Below are 24,336 nucleotides of genomic sequence, written 5' to 3'. Positions count from 1 at the left end.
GCTGCCGCTTGCTGGACCAGTTGAAGTTTCCGAACAGTCTTCAAGGGCAACCCATGTAGAGTGCGTTGCAGTAGTCTATTCGGGATGTAACAAGAGTGTGGACCACCGTGGCCAGATCAGACTTCCCAAGGTACGGTCTAAACAAAGGCTGGATGGCCATCTGTCAGGGGTGATTTGAATGCAATATTTCTACTTCTTGGCAGGGGGTTGGACTGGATGGCCTATGAGGTCTCTTCCAACTCTTTGATTTTATGATTTTATTATTCTATGATTAGTTAATATTCTCCAAATCAATTGTGTGGCATTATGTTTCCTCTGCTTTCAGCTGAAGCCCATCCTCTCGGACATTGAGTATCTCCAAGATCAGCACATCCTCTTGACCGTCAAGTCGATGGACGGCTATGAGTCCTACGGTAAGCAGAAGAAAAACTATGTCGGATCCAGAATAAGTCAAAATAACCAAAGGTATGGAGATACACTGGGTTGAATGGGTGGACAAGAGAGCTGATTGGCCAAAACTGACCAAAGGAATGTTAACAGGGAGAAATAAATAGAAGATGCTGCCTAGGAGTCCAGTGGAGTCTCCTCCTCTGGAGGTTAGGGAGCAGAGGTTGGATGGTCATCTGTTGGGAGGGCTTAGATTGTGTATCCTTGCTTGGATGAAACGGGGTTGGACTAGATGACCCCTGTGGGTCCCTTCTATGATTTTATGGCTCCATGAATCATTGGCTATACTGGGCATACAATCATACAGTCATAGAATCTTCGGGTCAAAATGGATCACCCAAACTGGTTTTTGCAATGCAAGAACACACAATTCAAGCCCTCCCGACAGATGGCCATCCAGCTTCTTCTTAAAGACCTCCAGAAAATAATAATAATAATAATAATAATAATAATAATGCAAACAGATTTTGCAACACATCCAAGCCCTCCCGACAGATGGCCATCTGGTTTCTTGTTTTAAGACCTCCAGAAAATAATAATCATTATCATCATCCAAACTGGTTTTGCAATGCAGGAGGACACCATTTAAGCCCTCCCAACAGATGACCATCCAGCCTCTTCTTAAAGGCCTCCAGAAAATAATAATAATGAGGAGGACAGAATTCAAGCCCTCTCAACAGATGGCCTTCCAGCCTCTTCTTAAAGGCCTCCAAAAAGTAATAATAAGGGGGAGCCCATTCAATCGCTCCCAACAGATGGCCATCCAGCCTCTTCTTAAAGGCCTCCAGAAAGTAAAAATAAGGGGGACACCATTCAAGCCCTCCTAACAGATGGCCATCCAGCCTCTTCTTAAAGACCTCCAGAAAATACTATAATAAGGAGGACACCATTCAAGCCCTCCCAACAGATGGCCATCAAGCCTCTTCTTAAAGGGCTCCAGAGAATAATAATAATGAGGACACCATTTAAGCCCTCCCAACAGATGGCCATCCAGCCTCTTCTTAAAGCCTCCAGAAAATAATAATAAGGAGGACACCATTCAAGCCCTCCGGACAAATGGCCATCCAGCCTATTCTTAAAGGCCTCCAGAAAATAATAATAAGGAGGACACCATTCAAGCCCTCCTGACAAATGGCCATCCAGCTTCTTCTTAAAGGCCTCCAGAAAATAATAATAACGAGGACACCATCCAATTCCTCCCAACAGATAGCCATCCAGCCTCTTCTTAAAGGCCTCCAGAAAATAATAATAATAGTGAGGACACAATTCAAGCCCTCCCAACAGGTGGCCATCCAGCCTCTTCTTAAAGGCCTCCAGAAAATAGTAATAATAAGGAGGACACCATTCAAGCCCTCCTAACAGATGGCCATCCAGCCTCTTCTTAAAATCCTCCAGAAAATAGTAATAAGGAGGACACAATTCAAGCCCTCCCAACAGATGACCATCCAGCCTCTTCTTAAAGGCCTCCAGAAAATAATAATAAGGGGGACACCATTTAAGCCCTTCTGACAGATGGCCATCCAGCCTCTTCTTAAAGACTTCCAGAAAACAATAATAATAATAATAATAATAATAATAAGGACACCATTCAAGCCCTCCCAACAGATAGCCATCCAGCCTCTTACAGGCCTCCAGAATAATAATAATAATAATAATAATAATAATAATAATAATAATAATAATTTCATTTTATTTATTTCTTGTCTCTCGTCATGAGTTCAGGCAGGTCACAATAAACAACACAAAAATACTATAATTATAAGTCTATAATGGAGAAAAGGAGATTCCATTGGCCTCCCAAGTAGAGTTGGAAGGGACCCCCAAAGGCCATCTAGTCCATCCTGAAGTTCAGGAAGACACCAAGTCCTCCTGGCAGATGATAGAATGGGAAGGGACCTCCAAATGTCATCTAGTCTGCACCAGAAAAAGGAAACATGGTTGTCAGTGGGCGTCTGTCCTCATCCTGGTCACCACCTCTTTCTTCTTCTTTGCAGGTGAGTGCGTCATTGCCTTGAAGTCCATGATTGGGAGCACGGCCCAGCAGTTCCTGACCTACCTGTCTCACCGGGGAGAAGAAACCGGAAACATCCGGGGATCCATGAAGGTCCGGGTCCCGGCAGAGCGAATGGGCACCCGCGAGAGGCTCTACGGTGAGCAGGAGATGACTATAGAAGTCGGTGAATGTATAACGTAGTTTGATACAGTTTAGACTATATTATATGCTTCTACGAAGGTTGAATGAAAAGTAATGCCTCCACCTTCGTAACTCCTCAAGAGATGGCAGTACTGATATGCGGCAGGTACTGGCTTGTTCGGTAGACTCTCCTCTACAGTTCCCTTTTGACGGGAAGCCTTAGCATTGAATGGCTGTGTTGTTAATGTGCGAAGTATGGAACCCTGCACAGACAGTTGGTCAATGCGACTTAAGCAACGTGCAGTCATTGAATTCTTGACAGCAGAAGGTGTCACCCCAAAGGGGATTCATCAGAGAATGCAAGCTGTTTATGGTGATTGTGTTGATGTGAGTACTGTGCGTCGTTGGGCGAGTACGTTTAAAGATGTTGAGGTGAGACCTTCTGCTGTCAAGACTTCAATTACAGTTGCATTGACTGACCATCTGCGCAGGGTTCCATACTTCACACTTTAACAACACAACCATTCAATGCTAAGGCTTCCCCCAAATAGAACTGTAGAGGAGAGTCTACTGAACAAGCCAGTACCTGCCACATACCAGTACTGCCATCTGTTGAGGAGTTACGAAAGTGGAGGCATTACTTTTCATTCAACCCATGTATACTGACCTATCATGCATCTCAGTGAGTTCCGAATTCATTATATGGGTCAACAGTGAATGTTTAATGTACTTTGATGCAGTTTAGACTATATTATACACTTCTATACTGACCCTATCATGCAGTTCAATGCACCATATGGGTCAACACTGACCTTATTATTATTATTATTATTATTATTATTATTATTATTATTATTATTAGGTGAGTGTAGATCCAGCCACTTTCTCCCATAATCCCCTGAGTCTGAAGCTAAAGGAACAGAGGAAGGAAGAAGCAGTAGTAAGAAGCAATAGGGTTTGCCATAAGTTGGAGACCCTAAGAAGAAATAGTGATAAGTACCATAGTAGTGTAAATAGTAAAAGTGAAAGGAGATTCCATCTGAACATGAGGAAGAACTTCCTGACTTTGAGAGCTGTTCAACAGTGGAACTCGCTGCCCCCATAGTGTGCTGGAGGCTCCTTCTTTGGAAGCTTTTAAACAGAGGCTGGGTGGCCATCTGTCAGGAGTGCTTTGAATGCAATTTTCCTGCTTCTTGGCAGGGGGTTGGACTCAATGGCCCACGAGGTCTCTTCCAAATCTATGATTCTATTATTCTAATAATTATAAGCAGTGGTTTAATCAGAGATAGTAACAACTAGGGTTAAGTATTGATAGTAAGAATCCGAGAGTTGGAAGAGACCCCTAGAAGTTATCCAGACTTCAGCCTAGCAGGAAAGCAACATCTGAACCCTCCTGACAGATGGCCATCCAGGCTTTGCTATGAACACCTCCAGAGAACTCCTTATTCTTAAGGAGACTCCTTATTCTGTATTCTGCTAGAGTTGGAAGGGATCCCAAGAGGTCATCTAGACCTTCCCCCTTTCTGCCAAGCAGGAAGGCACCATCTGATCCCTCCCAACAGCCTCTTTTTGAAAAGAAAGGAAGCATTGACCTTCCATGACATCCATTGATCACATCTCCCATTATTCCCCCCAAAAAACAGAGTGGATTAGCATTGACAAAGATGAGACGGGAGCTGCCAAAGGGAAGCTGCTACCTGCAGCATCACGGACCAACCTGGAGCAAGCAAGGTATGTCTTTTTGTAGGGCATTATTATTATTATTATTATTATTATTATTATTATTATTATTATTATGCTCCAGTTTTGTCACTTTGGATAAGTCCTAGCCAGGGACGAAAAGCAAAGTATAAACCTAATCAATAAATTATCAAAACTCAATCAATCAATAACCAATCAATAATTAATAATTGATCAATCAATCAATAATCAATCAATGCCAAAGTTGGAGCCATTGAATCTTTGGCCAGGAGCCTTGTGGCTGGAGGAAAGGGAGGTCTTTGCAGAGTTTCAGTATTCAGTATTTAAGTATTCAGTATTTAAGATCAGGATCTTTTTTAATGACTTAGATGAAGGGTTAGAAGGCAGGATCATCAAGTTTGCAGACTACACCAAATTGGGAGGGATAGCCAATACTCCAGAGGACAGGAGCAGGATTCAAAACGATCTTGACAGATTAGAGAGATGATGGGCCAGAACTAACAAAATGAAGTTCAACAGGGACAAATTCAGGATACTCCACTTTGGCAGAAAAAACGAAATGCAAAGAAACAAAAGGGGGGACAATGAGGCCTGGCTCGAGAGCAGTACGTGTGGAAAAGATCTTGGCGTCCTCGTGGACAACAAGTTAAACATGAGCCAACAATGTGATGTGGCAGCAAAAAAAGCCAATGGGGTTTTGGCCTGCATCAAGAGGAGCGTAGTGTCTAGGTCCAGGGAAGTCATGCTCCCCATGCTCTATTCCGCTTTGGTTAGACCACACCTGGAATATTGTGTCCAATTCTGGGCACCACAATTCAAGAGAGATCTTGACAAGCTGGAATGTGTCCAGAGGAGGGCGACTGAAATGATCAAGGGTCTGGAGAACAAGCCCTATGAGGAACGGCTTAAGGAGCTGGGCATGTTTAGCCTGAAGAAGAGAAGGCGGAGAGGAGATATGATGAGAGCCATGTATAAATATGTGAGAGGAAGCCACAGGGAGGAGGGAGCAAGCTTGTTTTCTGCTTCCCTTGAGACCAGGACATTGAATAATGGCTTCAAACTACAAGAAAGAAGATTCCATCTGAATATGAGGAAGAACTTCCTGACTGGGAGAGCCGTTCAGCAGTGGAACTCTCTGCCCCGGAGTGTGGTGGAGGCTCCTTCTTTGGAAGCTTTTAAACAGAGGCTGGGTGGCCATCTGTCAGGGGTGATTTGAATGCAATGTTCCTGCTTCTTGGCAGAATGGGGTTGGACTGGATGATGGCCCATGAGGTCTCTTCCAACTCTTTGAGTCTATGATTCTATATATCAACTCCCATTATCCCTCGCAGTGCCGTCTCTTAGATCTGCACTCTCCTGAATACCTACTTGCTGGAGGATGATGGGAATTGTAGTCCAACTTTCTTCTTTCCTAGATCTGTTGGTAGGAAACATTCCCCTGGCGAGGCTGCGGCTGCCTTATCCTGTCCGGTTGGAAAACTCTTGGAAGATCTGGAGAAGCCGGTGGTTGCAACGACGATGGCCTCTCGCCTGCCGGCTCCGCACCGAGGGACCTCCAAAGACGAAGGCGTCCAGTCCAGGTGAATTGGTTGAGCCATAGAAGTAGAAGAGACCTCCAAAGGCCATCAAGTTCAAAAGCCAACCAAAATCTAACCCAACATACCACCCAATGCTTGATTTGAAGAGTCAGCCTAGAACAGGCATGGGCCAACTTGGGCCCTCCAAGACTGTTTTGGACTTTGACTGTTTTGGACTTCGACTCCCACAATTCCTAACAGCCTACCGTCGAAGTCCAGTTGAAGTCCAAAATAGTCAAAGTCCAAAACACCTGGGGGGCCCAAGTTTGCCCATGCCTGTTCGGGACTTCAACTGGACTTCAACGGTAGGCTGATAGGAATTGTGGGAGTCGAAGTCCAAAACACCTGGAGGGCCCAAGTTTGCTGTAGTCTGGCCTAGAATCACATTGCCAGCATCCCACCCACATCTCACGTTTGTTGGAGGTTGCAGATATAAATAAAGAGAAGCTTTACCACTGTATCTGAACCAAAATATACCCTGCAGTATAATAATATGTCACTCAGATTTGTGTAATGAGTAACAGTAACTTTACTTCAGTTCAAAAGGTCAAAAAAGAGCAACAATATATACAGCAGTCTCTCTGAATTCTTGCAGGGAACAGAGGGAATAAACAGTCCTTTTTAAACAATCTTTAAAATATGCTTCATGCCTTAGAAATGATCAGGCTTCAGAGAGTTGGCAGCTATTTCCTTCCTGGCTGTTTCCAGTCAGCGCTCTCTTCGCTCTCTGAGGTGAAAGTGGCAGTTAAAACCGTTTGTCTCAGCAGCAAGCTAGAGACAGTAGCCGACTGTTTTGGATTTCAACTGGACTTTGACGGTAGCCTGTTAGGAATTGTGAGAGTCGAAGTCCAAAACACCAGGAGGGCCCAAATTTGGTGTAGGCTGGCCTAGAATCACATTGCCAGCATCCCACCCACATCTCACGTTTGTTGGAGGTCGTAGATATAAATAAAGAGAAGCTTTACCACTGTTTCTGAACCAAAATATACCCTGCAGTATAATAATGTGTCACTCAGATTTGTGTAACGAGTAACAGTAACTTTACTTCAGTTCAAAAGGTCAAAAAAGAGCAACAATATATACAGCAGTCTCTCTGAATTCTTGGAAGGAACAGTCCTTTTATACAATCTTTAAAATATGCTTCATGCCTTAGAAATGATCAGGATTCAGAGAGTTGGCAGCTATTTCCTTCCTGGCTGTTTCCAGTCAGCGCTCTCTTCACTCTCTGAGGTGAAAGTGGCAGTTAAAACCGTTTGTCTCAGCAGCAAGCTAGAGACAGTAGCAGACTGTTTTGGACTTCAACTGGACTTTGACGGTAGGCTGTTAGGAATCGTGGGAGTCAAAGTCCAAAACACGTAGAGGGCCCAAGTTTGCTGTAGGCTGGCCTAGAATCACATTGCCAGCATCCCACCCACATCTCACGTTCGTTGGAGGTTGTATATATGAATAAAGAGAGGCTTTACCACTGTTTCTGAACCAAAATATACCCTGCAGTATAATAATATGTCACTCAGATTTGTGTAATGAGTAACAGTAACTTTACTTCAGTTCAAAAGGTCAAAAAAGAGCAACAATATATACAGCAGTCTCTCTGAATTCTTGCAGGGAACAGAGGGAATAAACAGTCCTTATTATTATTGTTGTTGTTGTTATTATTATTATTATTATTAACTTTATTTGTACCCCGCTAGCATCTCCCGAAAGACTCGATGCGGCTTACAAAGGCCAAGGCCTCAAAACACAACAATACAACACCTAAGCAAATTAAAACAGTTAAAGCAATATTAAACAACAAACAATAAACAATACTATATACTCTGGTTTCTCTTCAGGTCGTATAAATCTTTCACCTTTAACAGTCCTTTTAAACAATCTTTAAAGTATACTTCATGCCTTGGAAATGATCAAGATTCAGAGAGTTGGCAGCTATTTCCTTCCTGGCTGTTTCCAGTCAGCGCTCTCTTCACTCTCTGTGATGAAAGTAGCAGTTAAAACCGTTTGTCTCAGCAGGAAGCTAGAGACAGTAACTAATCAGAATTCTGGCTCCTACCATGCTCAGCCAATCAACTGCCAACACATGTCTTTCCAGTCAACCCATTACATCATGGTGCCCACAACATTGACTCGGCTTGGAGTCTCGATTCCTCCTGACTATGTCCCGCTCTCTGTTTCTCTCAGGCCAAAGCAGGACGCCACCACGACCTCTGACACCGAGGGTCCGGCCATGAAGAACAGCTTCAACAACCCGGCCTACTACGTCCTGGAGGGGGTCCCCCACCAGCTGCTGGTGGCTGCGGAGCAACACGCTTTGGTCACCAACAATGCCACAAAGCCCCCGTCCGCGCGGAACAAGGTCCAGATCACGGTGCCCATCCATCCGGACCCCCGGCGGCCGCAGCCCCCTTTGCGGGCGGAGGAGAGCTCCGAAGAGGAGGAACCGGGGGTCCTGAACCTGCCGCCCCCCGACTTCCCCCCTCCGCCTTTGCCCAAAGCAGCCTTGGACCCTGACCTCGACAGCAGGACCCCCTCGGAGGCCAAGCCCCCCAAGCTGCACCCCAGGCCGGCCCCCTCCTTCCTGGCCGAGGTGCCTACGGTTGCACAAACGCCGCTGGATGACCGCTCCTGCTCCGTGCTGCAGATGGCCCGCACCCTCAGCGAGGTGGACTGCTCGGGCAGGGACCCCCTCGGAAGGCCCCCTCCCGCCCCCAAGGCCCGGCCAGAGATGACCCACCGGGGAGCCCACCCTGACTACGGCCGGCCCTTGGCCTTCCCAGCACGGTCCATCCGGGAGAGCATCGAGGAGGACTCCGCCGAGGAGGTGGGCAAGCAGGCAGGCAGGGCGTGTTTCCTGACTGGGGGGTTGTGAGCCTTCAAGCAGTTTCCAACATAGGATGACCCTCAGCCAGGCATGGGCAAACCTCGGCCCTCCCTCCAAGTGTTTTAGACTTCAGCTCCCTTCCTTTTCTCTTCCTGCTTTACTATCTCCCCTCCCTCCCTTCATCCCTTCTTTTTCCCCTTCCTTTCTGTTTCCTTCCTTCCTTTTCTTTCTTTCTTTCTTTCTTTCTTTCTTTCTTTCTTTCCTCTCCCTTCCTTTGTACTTTCTTTCTTCCTTTCTATTCGTTTCCTTCTCTTTCATTCTTATTTTTCCCTTCCTTCCCCTTCTTTACTCCTCTCCCTTCCTTCATCCCTTATTTACTATTCACTTGCTTCTTTTTTCCTTCCTTCCTTCCTTCCTTCCTTCCTTGCTTGCTTGCTTGCTTCCTTGCTTGCTTGCTTGCTTGCTTTTTCTTTCTTTCTTTCTTTCTTTCTTTCTTTCTTTCTTTCTTTCTTCTTCCTGCTTCACTCTCTCCTTTCTTCCCTTCCCTCTCTTCCTTCCTTGCTTGCTCTTTCTTTCTTTCTTTCTTTCTTTCTTTCTTTCTTTCTTTCCTCTTCCTGCTTTACTCTCTCCTTTCTTCCCTTCCCTCCCTCCCTCTCTTCCTCCCTCCCTCCCTTCCTTTTCTCTTCCTGCTTTACTATCACCCCTCCCTCCCTTCATCCCTTCTTTTTCCCCTTCCTTTCTGTTTCCTTCCCTTTCTTTCTTTCTTTCTTTCTTTCTTTCTTTCTTTCTTTCTTTCTTCTTCCTGCTTCACTCTCTCCTTTCTTCCCTTCCCTCCCTCTCTTCCTTCCTTCCTTGCTTGCTCTTTCTTTCTTTCTTTCTTTCTTTCCTCTTCCTGCTTTACTCTCTCCTTTCTTCCCTTCCCTCCCTCTCTTCCTCCCTCCCTCCCTCCCTTCCTTCCTTTTTTCTTCCTGCTTTACTATCTCCCCTCCCTCCCTTCATCCCTTCTTTTTCCCCTTCCTTTCTGTTTCCTTCCTTCCTTTTCTTTCTTTCTTTCCTCTTCCTGCTTTACTCTCTTTTCTTCCCTTCCCTCCCTCCCTCCCTCCCTTCCTTCCTTCCTTCCTTCGTTCCTTCCTTTTCTCTTCCTGCTTTACTATCTCCCCTCCCTCCCTCCCTCCCTTCTTTTCCCCCTTCCTTTCTATTTCCTTCCTTCTCTTTCTTTCTTTCTTTCTTTTTCTTTCCTTCCCTCTTTCCCACTTTTCCCCTTTCCTTTCTGTATCTTCTTTCCTTCATTCCTTCCTTTTTTCATTCTTCCCCATACATTCTTTCTCTTCTCTTTTCCTTCCTTCCTTCCTCCTCCTCCTTCTCTCTGTCTCTCTCCCCTTCCTTCATCCCTTTTTTCTTCCTTAGCTTTCTATTCCTTTCTTCCTTCTTTTCTTTTCTCTTCCTGCTTTATTCTCTCCCCTCCCTTCCTTCCTCCTTCCTCCCTTCTTCTTCTTTCTTTCTTTTTTTCTTTCTTTGTTTCTTTTTTCTTCCTGCTTTACTCTCTCCACTCCCTCCCTCCTTCATCTCTTCTTTCTTCCCTTCCTTTCTATTACCTTTCTTTCTTTCTTTTTCTCTTTCTGCTTTACTCTCTCCTCTCCCTCCCTTCATCCCTTCTTTCTTCCCTTCTCTCTCTCTCTCTTTCTTTTTCTCTTCCTACTTTACTCTCCCCTTTCATCCCTTCCTTCTTCCCTTCCTTTCTCTTCCCTTCCTTTGCTTTCTCTCTCTCTCTCTCTCTTTCTTATCCTCTTTTCCCTTTCCCTTTCTGTACCTTCTTTCCTGCATTCTTTCCTTTTTTCATTCTTCCCCATATATTCTTTCTCTTCTCTTTTCCTTCCTTCTTTCCTTCCTTCCTTCCTCTCCCTCCTTCTCTCTGTCTCTCTCCCCTTCCTTCATCCCCTTTTCTTCCTTACCTTTCTCTTCCTTCCTTCCTTCCTTCCTTCCTTCCTTCCTTTTTTTGTCTCTTCTCCCCTTTCCTTCCCCTACTTTCTTTCCTTAATTCCCTCTTTTTTCATTCTTTTTCCTTCCTTCTCTCTCCTACTTTTCTTTTTCCTTCCTTGCTTGCTTCTTTCTTCCTTTCTTATCCCATGACCTTCTGGCAAGGAAACTAGTCCAATGTGGGCTAGGCAAAACTACAGTGAGGTGGATCTGGAATTGGTTAAATGGACGAACCCAGAGGGTGATTCTCCCCAAGGCTTCCTCTTCATCCTGGAAAGAAAGAAGTGACGAGTGGAGTGCCACAAGCAGGGTTCCGTCCTGGGCCCAGTCCTGCTCAGGATCTTCATTCATGACTGAGATGAAGGGCTAGAAGGCAGGATCATCAAGTTTGCAGACGACACCAAATTGGGAGGGAGAGCCGACTCCAGAGGACAGGAGCAGGATTCAAAACGATCTTGACAGATTAGAGAGATGATTGGCCAAAACTAACAAAATGAAGTTCAACAGTGACAAATGCAAGATACTCCACTTTGGCAGGAAAAATGAAATGCAAAGATACAGAATGGGGGACACCTGGCTCGAGAGCAGTACGTGTGAAAAAGATCTTGGAGTCCTCGTGGACAACAAGTTAAACATGAGCCAGGAATGTGATGTGGCGGCAAAAAAGCCAATGGGATTTTGGCCTGCATCAAGAGGAGCATAGTGTCTAGATCCAGGGAAGTCATGCTCCCCATGCTCTATTCTATTCTGCCTTGGTCAGTCCCTGGATCCTTTGAGTCTCCTTCATCCTCTGGACACATTCCAGTTTAGAGTCAACATCTCCCTTCAGTTGTGGTGACCAGAACTGGACACAGTATGATGCCAGATGTGGTCTGACCAAGGCAGAATAGAGCATGGGGAGCATGACTTCCCTGGATCTATACACTAGGCTCCTATTGATAATGATGATGATGATATTGTTTTGCTTTCCTCAGACCTTGGGTCAAGATGGCCGCAGCAGCTCCCGCCAGAGCGAGTCCAGTGTCGGGGAATGGCTGCGGGCCATCGGCATGGAGAGGTACGAGGAGGGCTTAATCCACAACGGATGGGATGACCTGGAGTTCCTCAGGTGAGACGCAAAGGTGGGGATGGCTTGGGTGGTGTCTTCCTACCCAGCATAAATGGAGGTTGGACTGGATGTCCTTTTGGGTCTCATCCAACTCTATTTATTTACTTTATTGTATTGTTTTACCCCACTTCCACCCTCTGTCAGAGGGGTCAACAAAGACCACTAGAAAATACAGTACTGTATTTTCTGTTGGTCATAGGGATTTTTTGCAGAAAGTTTGGCCCAATTCTATCGTTGGTGGGATTCCAAATGCTCTTTGATTGTAGGTGAACTATAAATCCCAGCAACGACAACTCCCAAATGTCAAGGTCTGTTTTCCCCAAACTCCACCAGTGTTCATATTTGGGCATATTATTTGTGTCAAGTTTGGTCCAGATCCATCACTGTTTGTCTCCACAGTGCTCTCTGGATGTAGGTGAACTACATCTCCCAAACTTAAGGTCAGTGCTCACCAAACCCTTCCAGTATTTCCTCTTGGTCATGGGAGTTCTGTGTGCCAAGTTTGGTTCATTAGTGGAGTTCAGAATACTCTTTGATTGCAGGTGAACTATAAATCCCAGTAATTACAACTCCCAAATGTCAAGGTCTATTTTCCCCAGACTCCACCAGTGTCCACATTTGGGCATATTGAGCATCCATATCAAGTTTGGTCTAGATCTGTCAGTGTTTGTGTCCACAGTGCTCTCTGGATGTAGGTGAACTACAACTCCCAAACTCAAGGTCAATGCCTACCAAACCTTTCCAGTATTTTCTGTTGGTCATGAGAGTTCTGTGTCCCAAGTTTGGTTCAATTCCATCATTGGTGGAGTTCAGAATACTCTTTGACTGTAGGTGAACTATAAATCCCAGCAACTACAACGTTTCCATATAGACCAGCGTTTCTCAACCTGGATGTCAAGGTCTATTTTCCCCAAACTCCATCTGTGTTCATATTTGTGTATATGGCGTATTCATGCCAAGTTTGGTCCAGATCCATCATTGATTGAATCCACAGTGCTCTCTGGATGTAGGTGAACTACAACTCCCGAACTCAAGGTCAGTGTCCATCAAACCCTTCCAGTATTTTCTGTTGGTCATGGGAGTTGTGTGTGCCAAGTTTGGTTCATTAGTGGAGTTCAGAATACTCTTTGATTGTAGGTGAACTATAAATCCCAGCAACTACAACATTTCCATATAGACCAGTGTTTCTCAAACTGGGTGTCGGGACCCCTGGATGTCAGTCTATTTCCCCCAAACTTCATCTGTGTTCATATTTGGGTATATGGCGTATTCATGCCAAGTTTGGTCCAGATCCATCATTGATTGAATCCACAGTGCACTCTGGATGTAGGTGAACTACAACTCCCAAACTCAAGGTCAATGCCCACCAAACTCTTCCAGTATTTTCTGTTGGTCATGGGAGTTCTGTGTGCCAAGTTTGGTTCAATTCCATCGTTGGAGGAGTTCAGAATGCTCTTTGATTGTAGGTGAACTATAAATCCCAACAACTACAACACCCAAATGACAAAATCAAGCCCCCCAACCCCACTAGTATTCAAATGTGGGTGTATGGGGTGCTGCAAACCACGTTAATGTTTTTAATGCCTTCTTAGTTTAACTAGCTGTAAGGAATGGTGGGAGTTGAAGTCCAAAACACCTGGAGGGCCAAAGTTTGCCCATTCCTCGTCTAAACTCTATGATTCTTTGGATTCTTTCTCAACCCAGTTGGAAGAGCCAAAGTGTGGGACCACTTTGGCCACGAGAGGGCGCCCACTTCCTACTGACCAGGGCATTTGTCCAGTTTTGGCAGAGGAAAAAGAAAGGAAGAAGGAAGCTGAGACTTGATAGGAGAGTTATTTTAAAATACTCAGCGAATTTATATAAATTCATCATCTTCTAATTCTAGGATTGTAGGCTTCTATGAATCAAAGGCTGGGTGGCCATCTGTTGGGAGGGCTTTGATTGTGCTTTTCCTGCCTGGCAGAATAAAGGGGGTTGTACTGTATGGTCCTTGCAGTTCCTTCTGATTCTAGGATTTTACACTTCTATGAATCAGTGGCTGGATGGCTATCTGCCAGGAAGGCTTGGATTGTGTCTTCTGTTCTTGTCAGAAGGGGGCTGGACTGGATGACCATTGGGGGTCCCTTCCAACTCTAGGATCGTAGGCTTCTATGAATCAGAAGCTGGATGGCCATCTGTTGAGTGGGCTTGGATAGGTTCCTTGCTTGTCAGAAGGGGGCTGGACTGGATGATCTTTGGGAGTCCCTTCCAACTCTAGAATCATAGGCTTCTATGAATCAGTGACTGGATGGCCACCTGTTGAGTGGGCTTGGATAGTGTCTTCCTTGCATGTCAGAAGGGGGCTGGACTGAATGACCTTTGGGGGTCCCTTCCAACTCTAGAATTGTAGGCTTCTATGAATCAGTGACTTGATGACCATCTGTTGGGAGAGCTTGGGTGATGTCACCCTTGCTTGGCAGAAGGGGGCTGGACTGGATGGCCTTTGGGGATCCCTTCCAACTCTAGAATTGTAGGCTTCTATGAATCAGTGACTTAATGACCATCTGTTGGGAGAGCTTGGGTGTCATCCTTGCTTGTCAAAAGGTGGACTTGATGACCTTTGAGTGTCCAACTCTAGGATCGTAGGCTTCTATGAATCAGTGCTTGGATGACCATCTGTTGGGAGGGCTTGGATGTTGTCTTCCTTGCTTGGGAGAAGGGGGCTGGACTGGTTGGCCTTTGGGGGTCCCTTCCAACTGTAGGATTGTAGGCTTCTATGAATCAGAAGCTGGATGGCCATCTGTTGGGAGGGCTTGGGTGGTGTCTTCCTTGCTTGGCTGAAGGGGGCTGGACTGAATGACCTTTGGGGGTCCCTTCCAACTCTAGGATTGTAGGCTTCTATGAATCAGAAGCTGGATGGCCATCTGTTGAGTGGGCTTGGATGGTGTCTTCCTTGCTTGTCAGAAGAGGGCTGGACTGGATCACCTTTGGGGGTCCCATCCAATTCTAGAATTGTAGGCTTCTATGAATCAGAAGCTGGATGGCCATCTGTTGAGTGGGCTTGGATAGTGTCTTCCTTCCTTGTCAAAAGGGGCTGGACTGGATGACCTTTGGGGGTCCCTTCCAACTCTAGGATTGTAGGCTTCTATGAATCAGTGACTGGATGGCTATCTGTTAAGTGGGCTTGGATAGTGTCTTCCTTGGTTGTCAGAAGGGAGCTGGACTGAATGATCTTTGAGTGTCCAACTCTAGGATCGTAGGCTTCTATGAATCAGTGACTGGATGACCATCTCTTGGGAGGGCTTGGGTGGTGTCTTCCTTGTTTGTCGGAAGGGGGCTGGACTGGATGACCTTTGGTGGTCCCTTCCAACTCTAAGATTGTAGACTTCTATGAAACAGAAGCTGGATGGCCATCTGTTGAGTGGGCTTGAATGGGCTTGCTTGGCAGAAGGGGGCTGGACTGGATGACCTTTGGAGATCCCTTCCAACTCTAGGATTGTAGGCTTCTATGAATCAGAAGCTTGATGGCCATCTGTTGAGTGGGCTTGAGTGGGCTTGCTTGGCAGAAGGGGGCTGGACTGGATGACCTTTGGAGATCCCTTCGAACTCTAGGATTGTAGGCTTCTATGAATCAGTGACTGGATGGCTATCTGTTGAATGAGTTTGGATAGTGTCTTCCTTGCTTGTCAGAAGGGAGCTGGATGACCTTTGGGGGTCCCTTCCAACTCTAGGATTGTAGGCTTCTATGAATCAGAAGCTGGATGGCTATCTGTTGAGTGGACTTGGATAGTGTCTTCCTTGCTTGTCAGAAGGGGGGTGGACTGGATGACTTTTGGAGATCCCTTCCAACTCTAGGATTGCAGGCTTCTATGAATCTATTGGGAGGGCTTGGGTGGTGTCTTCCTTGCTTGTCAGAAGGGGGCTGGACTCGATGACCTTTGGTGGTCCCTTCCAACTCTAGGATCGTAGGCTTCTATGAATCAGAAGCTGGATGGCTGTTGAGTGGGCTTGGATGTTGTCTTCCTTGCTTGTCAGAAGGGGGCTGGACTGGATGACCTTTGGGGGTCCCTTCCATGATTCTATGCCTTCCTTCCCATCTTAGCAACGTACCCCAACCCCATTTTCTTTTCGTTCCCTTTGCAGTGACATCACCGAGGAAGACCTGGAGGAGGCCGGCGTGAGGGACCCCAACCACAAGCGTCTCCTCCTGGAAAACCTGTGTCTCCTGAAGTGATCAATATGGAAAGAAGGTCTTGGCGTTCCCTGGATGTGCCTTTCCACTTGCGATGTTGGGCCCATTCCTTCCCTCGAGCCCACCACTGGACCCTCGATACCCCCAACCTCCACTGCAGCCCAATCTCAGATGATGGCCTCCTAGCCTTGGAAGGGGACCCATGAGCCATCCAGTCTGACCCCTTCTTCTGACTGTTTGGGGGCTCATATTGGGACAGAAAGGACATTTCACAAGCATTTCATAAAAAGACATCTTGATATCCCAAGTGGTCCGGACGGTTACTTTTGGGGACAACCCAGCTTCAGCATTTCAGAAGACCACCCCCTTTTCCTCACCCCTTATCTCCTCCTCTTTTTCAGGCTGCCGGTTAAGTTATTCATATTTATTGCCACCTCCATCTCTCTCTTGGCTCCAAAGACCCCCCTGAACTTTAATTCCCTCCTTTTTGAGGGAAAATTTATATGGCCCCTCTGGCCTCTTGGTAGCCCTATCCAAGGTCCCACTTGCCCTCCCCTCTTTTCATAGGGTCCTGAGAAGCCATTTTTCAGGGTCTGAATCCCCCAAATGTGGTAATGCTTGGGGCCAAAAGGTCTTTGTGGTATGGAAAGGGCAAAGCGCTCTTGTTGCAATGACCTCCTATTGCTCCTTCCAAGCTTGCAATGACCTTCTATTGCAACTTTCAAGCTTGCAATGACCGTCTATTGCTCCTTCCAAGGTAGCAAGGATTTTCTGTTGTTCCTTCTAAGGTTTCAATGACCTTCTCTTGGTCCTTCCAAGCTTGTAATGGCTATCTATTGCTCCTTCCAAGGTTGCCATGACCTTCTATTTCACCTTCCAAGCTTGCAATGACCTTCTATTGCTCTTACCAAGGTTGCAATGGTCTTCTATTTCTCCTTCCAAGGCTGCAATGAATTGTTCCTTCCAAGGTTGCAATGGTCTTCTATTGCTCCTTCCAAGGTTGCAGTGGTCTTCTATTGCTCCTTCCAAGGTTGTGATGACCTTCTGTTGCTCTCGCCAAGGTTGCAACGACCTTCTGTTGCTCTCTCCAAGGTTGCAGTGGCCTGCTGTTGCTCCTCCCAAGCTTCAATGACTGTCTATTGCTCCTTCCAAGCTTGCAGTGACCATCTATTGGAACTTCCAAGCTTGTAATGACCTTCTATTGCTCATTCCAAGGTTGCCATGACCTTCTATTGCTCCTTTCAAGCTTGAAAACGACCTTCTATTTCATCTTTCAAGCTTGCATTGCCCTTCTATTGCTCTTATCAAGGTTGCAAGGATCTTCAATTTCTCCTTCCAAGGTTGCAATGAATTGCTCCCTGTTAGGTTGCAATGGTCTTCTATTGCTCCTTCCAAGGTTGCAACGACCTTCTATTGCTCTCTCCATGGTTGCAGTGGCCTGCTGTTGCTCCTCCCAAGCTTCAATGACTGTCTGTTGCTCCTTTCAGGCTTGAAATGACCATCTCTTGCTTCATCCAAGCTTGCAATGACCTTCTATTGCTCCTTCCAAGGTAGCAAGGATCTTCTGTTGTTCCTTCTAAGGTTGCAATGACCTTCTATTGCTCCTTCCAAGGTTGCAATGACCTTCTATTGCTCCTTACAAGGTTGCAATGACCTTCTATTGCTCCTTCCAAGGTTGCAATGACCTTCTATTGCTCCTTACAAGGTTGCAATGACCTTCTATTGCTCCTTCCAAGGTTGCAATGACTTTCTATTGCTCCTTCCAAGGTAGCAAGGATCTTCTGTTGTTCCTTCTAAGGTTGCAATGACCTTCTATTGCTCCTTCCAAGGTTGCAATGACCTTCTATTGCTCCTTCCAAGGTTGCAATGACCTTCTATTGCTCCTTCCAAGGTAGCAAGGATCTTCTGTTGTTCCTTCTAAGGTTGCAATGACCTTCTCTTGCGCCTTTCAATCTTGCAATGACCTTCTATTGCTCCTTCCAAGGTTGCAATGACTTTCTATTGCTCCCTCCAAGCTTGGAATGGCCTTCTGTTGCTCCTTACAAGCTTGCAATGACTGTCTGTTGCTCTGCAATGACCTTCTCTTGCTTCTTCCAAGCTTGCAATGACTTTCTATTGCTCCTTCCAAGCTTGCTCTGGCCATCTATTGTAACTTTCAAGGTTCCAACAACCTTCTATTGCTCCTTCCAAGCTTGCTCTGACCATCTATTGTAACTTTCAAGGTTCCAACAACCTTATATTGCTCCTTCCAAGCTTGCTCTGGCCATCTATTGTAACTTTCAAGGTTCCAACAACCTTCGATTGCTCCTTCCAAGCTTGCTCTGGCCATCTATTGCAACTTTCAAGCTTGCAGTGACCTTCTGTTGCTCCTTCCAAGCTTGCAATGACCTTCTATTGCTCCATCCAAGCTTGCAGTGACCATCTATTGCAACTTCAAGCTTGCAATTGTCTTCTATTGTGCCTTCCAAGGATGCAAAGATCTTCTATTGTTCCTTCTAAGGTTACAATGACCTTCTCTTGCTCCTTCCAAACTTGCAATGACCTTCTATTGCTCATTCCAAGCTTGCTCTGACCATCTATTGCAACTTTCATGCTTGCAGTGACCTTCTGTTGCACCTTCCAAGCTTGCAATGACCATCTATTTCAACTTCAAGCTTGCAATGGTCTTCTATTGTGCCTTCCAAGGTTGCAATGACCTTCTATTGCTCCTTCCAAGGTAGCAAGCATCTTCTATTCTTCCTTCTAATGTTGAATGACCTTCTGTTTCTCCTTCCAAGGTTGCAACTACCTTCTGTTTCTTCTTCCAAGTTGCAATGACCTTCTATTGCTCCTTTCAAGCTTGCAATGACCTTCTATTGCTCCTTTCAAGCTTGCAAGGATCTTGTATTGCTCCTTCCAAGCTTGCCATGACTTTCAACTGCTTCAACAACAAGCCCCATCATCCTCAAGCAATGTGTCCATAGGGATGTTGGGTGTCATGATACATCCATGACCGGCAGCCACTTCCTTGCATTGTCTCCAAAGGTGAAAAGGGGTGCATTTTTGGAAAGCCTTGGGAACAAGGCAGGAAAGCTGGACCTCCATCTCCAGGACTTTGGCCAGAGAATGGTGATGTGGACAAGGATGACCTTCTTGGATTTGGGGTTTTTCATGCCTTTGCCCCCCAAACAGGGAAACAAGAACCCATCCAGGCCTTTTTGTGGGGAATGTTGTGCCCCAGAATCCAACACCAGTGCCTTTCTTTTAGTGTCTAATCCTGGCCAGTCTCCGTCTCCTGCAATCCTCAGGAATCCAGACCATTTTGGCCTTCAATCCAACCCCCAGAGAGTTAGAGGGCAGCCCCATAAGTGACTTTCCCCCATCCCCTAAAACAAGACCTCACAAGTGTGAATGTGGCCAAACAATGCAGGAAATTGTCTGAATTTGGAATTTGTTTCCTGTATCTTTCCAGTAGAGTTTCCCAACCAGATGGTATTGCATCTCCCAGCAGACCTGTTAGGGAATGATGGAAGCTGTAGTCCAATGGAGCCTTGGAGGGTCATGTGATCCCCATGCGCGTATGATGGGGAGGGCTTCTGATTGACCCGAGGAAGGGATGAGGGGGTTTGTAGTCCATTCCTGGAGACTGGGTAAGTGACAGGACACGCCAGACAATTCAGACTACAAACCCCATCATCCCCAATCAATGAGGACATCCTGGCTGCTGTCACTTGCTCACTCTGAGCAGCCCTGCCTCCCAATATGGTGGACTACAAACCCCATCATCCTCAGCCAGGCTGTTAATGATACTTCTGGAAGATCTTTGTAGTCCAGCTTGCCTGGAGACTGGGCTGCTTGGAAAAGGAAAGGAATGAAACTCCAGACGTGTTGGGACTACAAACCCCATCATCCTCAGCCAAATTGTCCATAGGGATGATGTCCATAGGTAACTTACTGCAGTCACTTCCTCCCTCTAGACAGCCCAGCCTCCTGATATGGTGGACTACAAACCTCATCATCCTGAGCCAGGCTGTTAATGATACGTCCAGATGGGCTTGGTAGTCCAACTTACCTGACTACAAACCCCATTGCCCTTAGCCAGGCCATTAACAATACGTCCAGATGGGCATTGTAGTCCAACTTGGCTGGAGACTGCAGAGGGATGGACCCCCACACAAGTTGGGACTACAAACTCCATCATCCTAGGCCAATAGGGATGATGTCCATAGGCAATTTCTCCCTCTGGGCAGCCTATCCTCCAGATACATTAGACTCCAATCCCATCATCCTCAGTCAAAATGTCCATAGGGATTATGTCCATAGGTAACTTACTGCTGTCACTTCCTCCCTCTAGACAGCCCAGCCTCCCGATATGGTGGACCACAAACCCCATCACCCTGAGCCAGGCTGTTAATGATACGTCCAGATGGGCTTGGTAGTCCATGGGCTTGGAAAGGATGGTCTTCCAAACAAGTTTGACAACAAAACCCATTGCCCTTAGCTAGATCATTAATACGTCCAGATGGGCATTGTAGTCCAACTTGGCTGGAGACTGCGAAGGGATGGACCCTCACACAAGTGGGGACTACAAACCCCATCATCCTCAACCAATAGGGATGATGTCCTTGGCAACTTCCTCTCTCTGGACAGTCCATCTCCCACACAAGTTGGGACTACAAACCCCATAATCCTCAGCCAATAGGGATGATGTACATAGGCAACTTCCTCCCTCTGGGCAGACTATCCTCCAGATACGTTAGACTCCAATCCCATCATCCTCAGTCAGCATATCCATAAAGGATGATGGGTGTTGTGATACATATGGATGGTGACCAGCTTTGGGAAGAATTTTGATGCCTATTGCCCTTAGCCAGGCCGTTAATACGTCCAGATGGGCAGTGTAGTCCAACTTGGCTGGAGAGTGCAAAGGGATGGACCCCCACACAAGTTGAGACTACAAACCCCATCATCCTCAGCCAATAGGGATGATATCCATAGGCAACTTCCTCTGGGCAGCCCATCCTCCAGATACGTTAGACTCCAATCCCATCATCCTCAGCCAGCATATCCATAAAGGATGATGGCTGTTGTGATACATATGGATGGGGGCCAGCTTTGGGAAGACCTTAATGATGCCTACAAAATATTTGATGGCTCAGTGTAGGACGCCGGAGATGGGAAGCGTTGGGATTTGTAGTCCTCCAGGTACGTTAGACTCCAATCCCATCATCCTCAGCCAGCATATCTATGAAGGATGATGGGTGTTGTGATACATATGGATGGTGACCAGCTTTGGGAAGAATTTTGATGCCTACAAAGTATTTGATGGCTCAGTGTAGGACGCCGGAGATGGGAAGCGTTGGGATTCGTAGTATGCCCTGTCTGGGATTTGTAGCACAACCCGCTATCGCCTTGGGCTCTTTGGCAGGCCTTTTGGGGGAATCTCCTTCTTTTGGAAAACTGGACAACAGATGGGAATCAATGGACAAAACTGATTGAGAAGGTCTCTTTCCCCATCCCGAAAAATCCCATGCTGGACATTTTTGGATTTGAATGCTATTATTTTCCACGTTGGGGAGACGTTTCCCCCTTGCAAACCGAGGTGCCTCTGAAGAAGATGCATGCATGTATGCAACCCCAGGCAGGAACCTGGACTGTGGCCGGAAGTTGAACGTGTCCTGGGTCTTCCTTCTTGCAAAACGGCCCTCTTTCCCAGTGCCTTACTTTATATGGAACGAGGGACCGGAGGAAGGCAAAGGTCCAGCTGTCCAGAGGACGTTACGATAGCTGGACACTCAAGAGCAATGCTTTTGCCGTGGAGATGAATGAAGTATTTTGGTGCCCCTTGTTTGCCTTCCCAATTCACAATTTCTATTTTTTTGTTCTCTTCCTGTAATTATTATGCTTTAGTTTGTGACCATTTTTACTCCCTTATTATTATTATTATTATTATTATTATTATTATTATTATTATTACAATTAGCATTTGGCGTGACTCTAACCCTACTAAGTTTCCTCCTTTTGCTCTGTTTTATACATACGTGTGCGTGTTTTGTTTTTTAAACATATATGTTTTAATTTAATGGTTGTTATTTCTATTTCTTTTGGAAAATGTCTCCTTTCAGGCTTCATAGGACGGAGGCCGAGGCAGGAATCGCAAGGGTTTATTTACTCCTTTTTTGGAATGGTTCACGTTTTGTTATTAGCCTCTGTTAGTTTTTGTTCCCCTTTCCCACCAGCCATGCAATAAAAAGGACTCGTTTGCTTAATAATTGTTTTTAGCAATGTGTGTTGCATCCCAGTTCAAGAAACGAGACCATAAGATTAAATCCACCACACTGGACTGTAGGAAAAGCAATCCTTGTTTATTGATGAAAAATTGGTTACAAAAGAAAAGTAAATGCAGAGTCAAAAAGCCACAGAAAAACACAGTAGTCAATAGGATCTCTGAACTTGAGCAAAACTTCAAAAGCCACAAAACAATAACCAGGAGTCTGTTAGCCTTTTACTAACCATGAACTTGGAAACTAGAAGCCTCTGGGATTATTGGCCATGAAACACAGGAATTCTGCCAAGGCACAACCACAGTCCCAAACATTGCTTGATCTAAAGAGGCACCCGGCAGGAGGCCTCTTAAACCAAAGAAGCTATTCTTTGAAACGCCCCTTGACTTTGAAGCCTGGGCCTCTCTCTCCTGTAAACGATGTGACCTTTGTAAACACTGGGAAATATTTCTGTCTCTAACTATCTGTTCTCTTCGGTCCTCATTAAAAACCCCAGGTGGAGAGATATCACGGCTAGTGATATCACGGCTAACTTCCAAAACATTTTCCTCCAGCTGTTGAGTTTCCTTTTCATCCCCGCTGACCTCTGCATCAACAACAGATTCCACACTGTCAGGGTCAGGGAGAGCTTGCTCAGTTGGAAAAACTATCAGAGAATCTGGTTCACACAAATCAGGATCAGGCTGAACCCCAACAATGTGTAACTGCAGAAAATGTGTGCTTTGAGCCAAGAATCTGGAGATCCGGGCAATTAAAGTAGTATCAAACTATATTCACTAGGCTTGGTTGATTAAAATAAATGGTTCAAAATTCGTTTTGGATGTAGAGGGTGCTGGTGGTTCGATTTGGAAAAGAATTCCGAATTTTTCTGAATTTTTTTGGAACTTTTAGAAATTTCAGTAACTTCGTTAATGGCGGACGCGATTGTGCACAGGGTCGGCCCTAGGTAATTTTCAAGTGTAAGCAAACAGTATTTTGGCGTTCCCCAATCAATGACTGAATATATATATTCTGCTAAAGAGGGCCTCAGTAGACTGAAAGCCAAAACCAAGGTTACAACAACATCTGTTATAGAACTCCAGTATGCTGATGACAATGTCATCTGTGCGCATTCAGAAGAAGACCTACAAGCCACTCTAAACACCTTTGCAGAAGAAACTCAGCCTGTCATTGAACATTGAAAAAACCAAGGTGCTGTTCCAGCAGACACCAGCCAACCCCTCTCCCATGCCAGTGATATAGCTTAATGGTGTAACACTACCTTGGCAGCCACCTCTCCACCAAAGTCAACATCGACACTGAAATGCAACACCTCCTGAGCTCTGCAGGTGCAGCATTTTCCCGAATGAAGCAGAGAGTGTTTGAGGACTGGAACATCCATAGGAATACCAAGGTGCTTGTTTATAAAGCTATTGTCTTCCCAACCCTGCTATATGCCTGTGAGACGTGGACTGTCTACAGACGTCACATGCAACTCCTGGAACGATTCCATCAGCGCTGCCTCCGGAAAATCCTGCAAATCTCTTGGGAAGACAGGCAGACAAACGTCAGCGTGCTGGAAGAAGCAAAGACCACCAGCACTGAAGCAATGGTTCTCCACCACCAACTCCGCTAGATCGGCCACGTTGTCCGGATGCCTGACCACCATCTCCCAAAACAGTTGCTGTACTCCGAACTCAAGAACGGAAAACGGAATGTTGGTGGACAGGAGAGACATGGTCCAGAGCGCCCCTGCGCAAAATGAAGTGTACTGCAAATGCTTACTCTGCATAATGGTTGATCCGCCCCTGATTGTACAACAGCCCTTCTCCCTGCCCTGGTTCTCTGCTGTTCTGCTCTTCTCCCCCTCCCCCCAACAGCAGCAACACACAACAGCCCTGTTCCTAGCCCTTCCCCGCTTGCCCTGCTCTTCCAACCGCTCTTCTTCCAACCTCCCTTCACAACCTCCCTTCCCTTTCTCTTTCCCCTTCCCTTCCTGGGCTCACAATGAGCCTCTGAGCCATGTGCTGCCCTTTATATAGTGTGATGGCTGCCATTCCAAAACCCCGCTTGCCCTGCTCTTCCAACCGCTCTTCTTCCAACCTTCACAACCTCCCTTCCCTTTCTCTTTTCTCTTCCCTTCCCGGGCTCACAATGAGCC

The 24,336-nt window shown here is 46.1% G+C and overlaps 1 protein-coding gene across 2 annotated transcripts in view; it reads left to right on the top strand.

The window, feature by feature from the left end:
* INPPL1 (inositol polyphosphate phosphatase like 1) overlaps positions 1 to 22,184 on the top strand; it is a 110,286-nt gene extending 88,102 nt beyond the window's left edge. For both annotated transcript variants that reach the window (XM_067466429.1, XM_067466430.1), the window contains exons 22-28: positions 326 to 413; positions 2,442 to 2,597; positions 4,225 to 4,312; positions 5,698 to 5,862; positions 8,038 to 8,677; positions 11,629 to 11,762; positions 15,885 to 22,184. In XM_067466429.1, coding sequence (XP_067322530.1) covers positions 326 to 413; positions 2,442 to 2,597; positions 4,225 to 4,312; positions 5,698 to 5,862; positions 8,038 to 8,677; positions 11,629 to 11,762; positions 15,885 to 15,975 — 1,362 coding nt within the window. In that variant the 3' untranslated portion in view covers positions 15,976 to 22,184. The remainder of the gene's footprint in view (positions 1 to 325; positions 414 to 2,441; positions 2,598 to 4,224; positions 4,313 to 5,697; positions 5,863 to 8,037; positions 8,678 to 11,628; positions 11,763 to 15,884) is intronic.
* Positions 22,185 to 24,336: the final 2,152 nt, after the last annotated feature.

This window comes from Anolis sagrei, chromosome 3 (assembly GCF_037176765.1).
Source record: "Anolis sagrei isolate rAnoSag1 chromosome 3, rAnoSag1.mat, whole genome shotgun sequence".
In the NCBI taxonomy this organism is placed as follows: domain Eukaryota; kingdom Metazoa; phylum Chordata; class Lepidosauria; order Squamata; family Dactyloidae; genus Anolis; species Anolis sagrei.
Note: the sequence above shows the minus strand (reverse complement) of the source record. Positions and strands in the feature narration are given on the sequence as shown.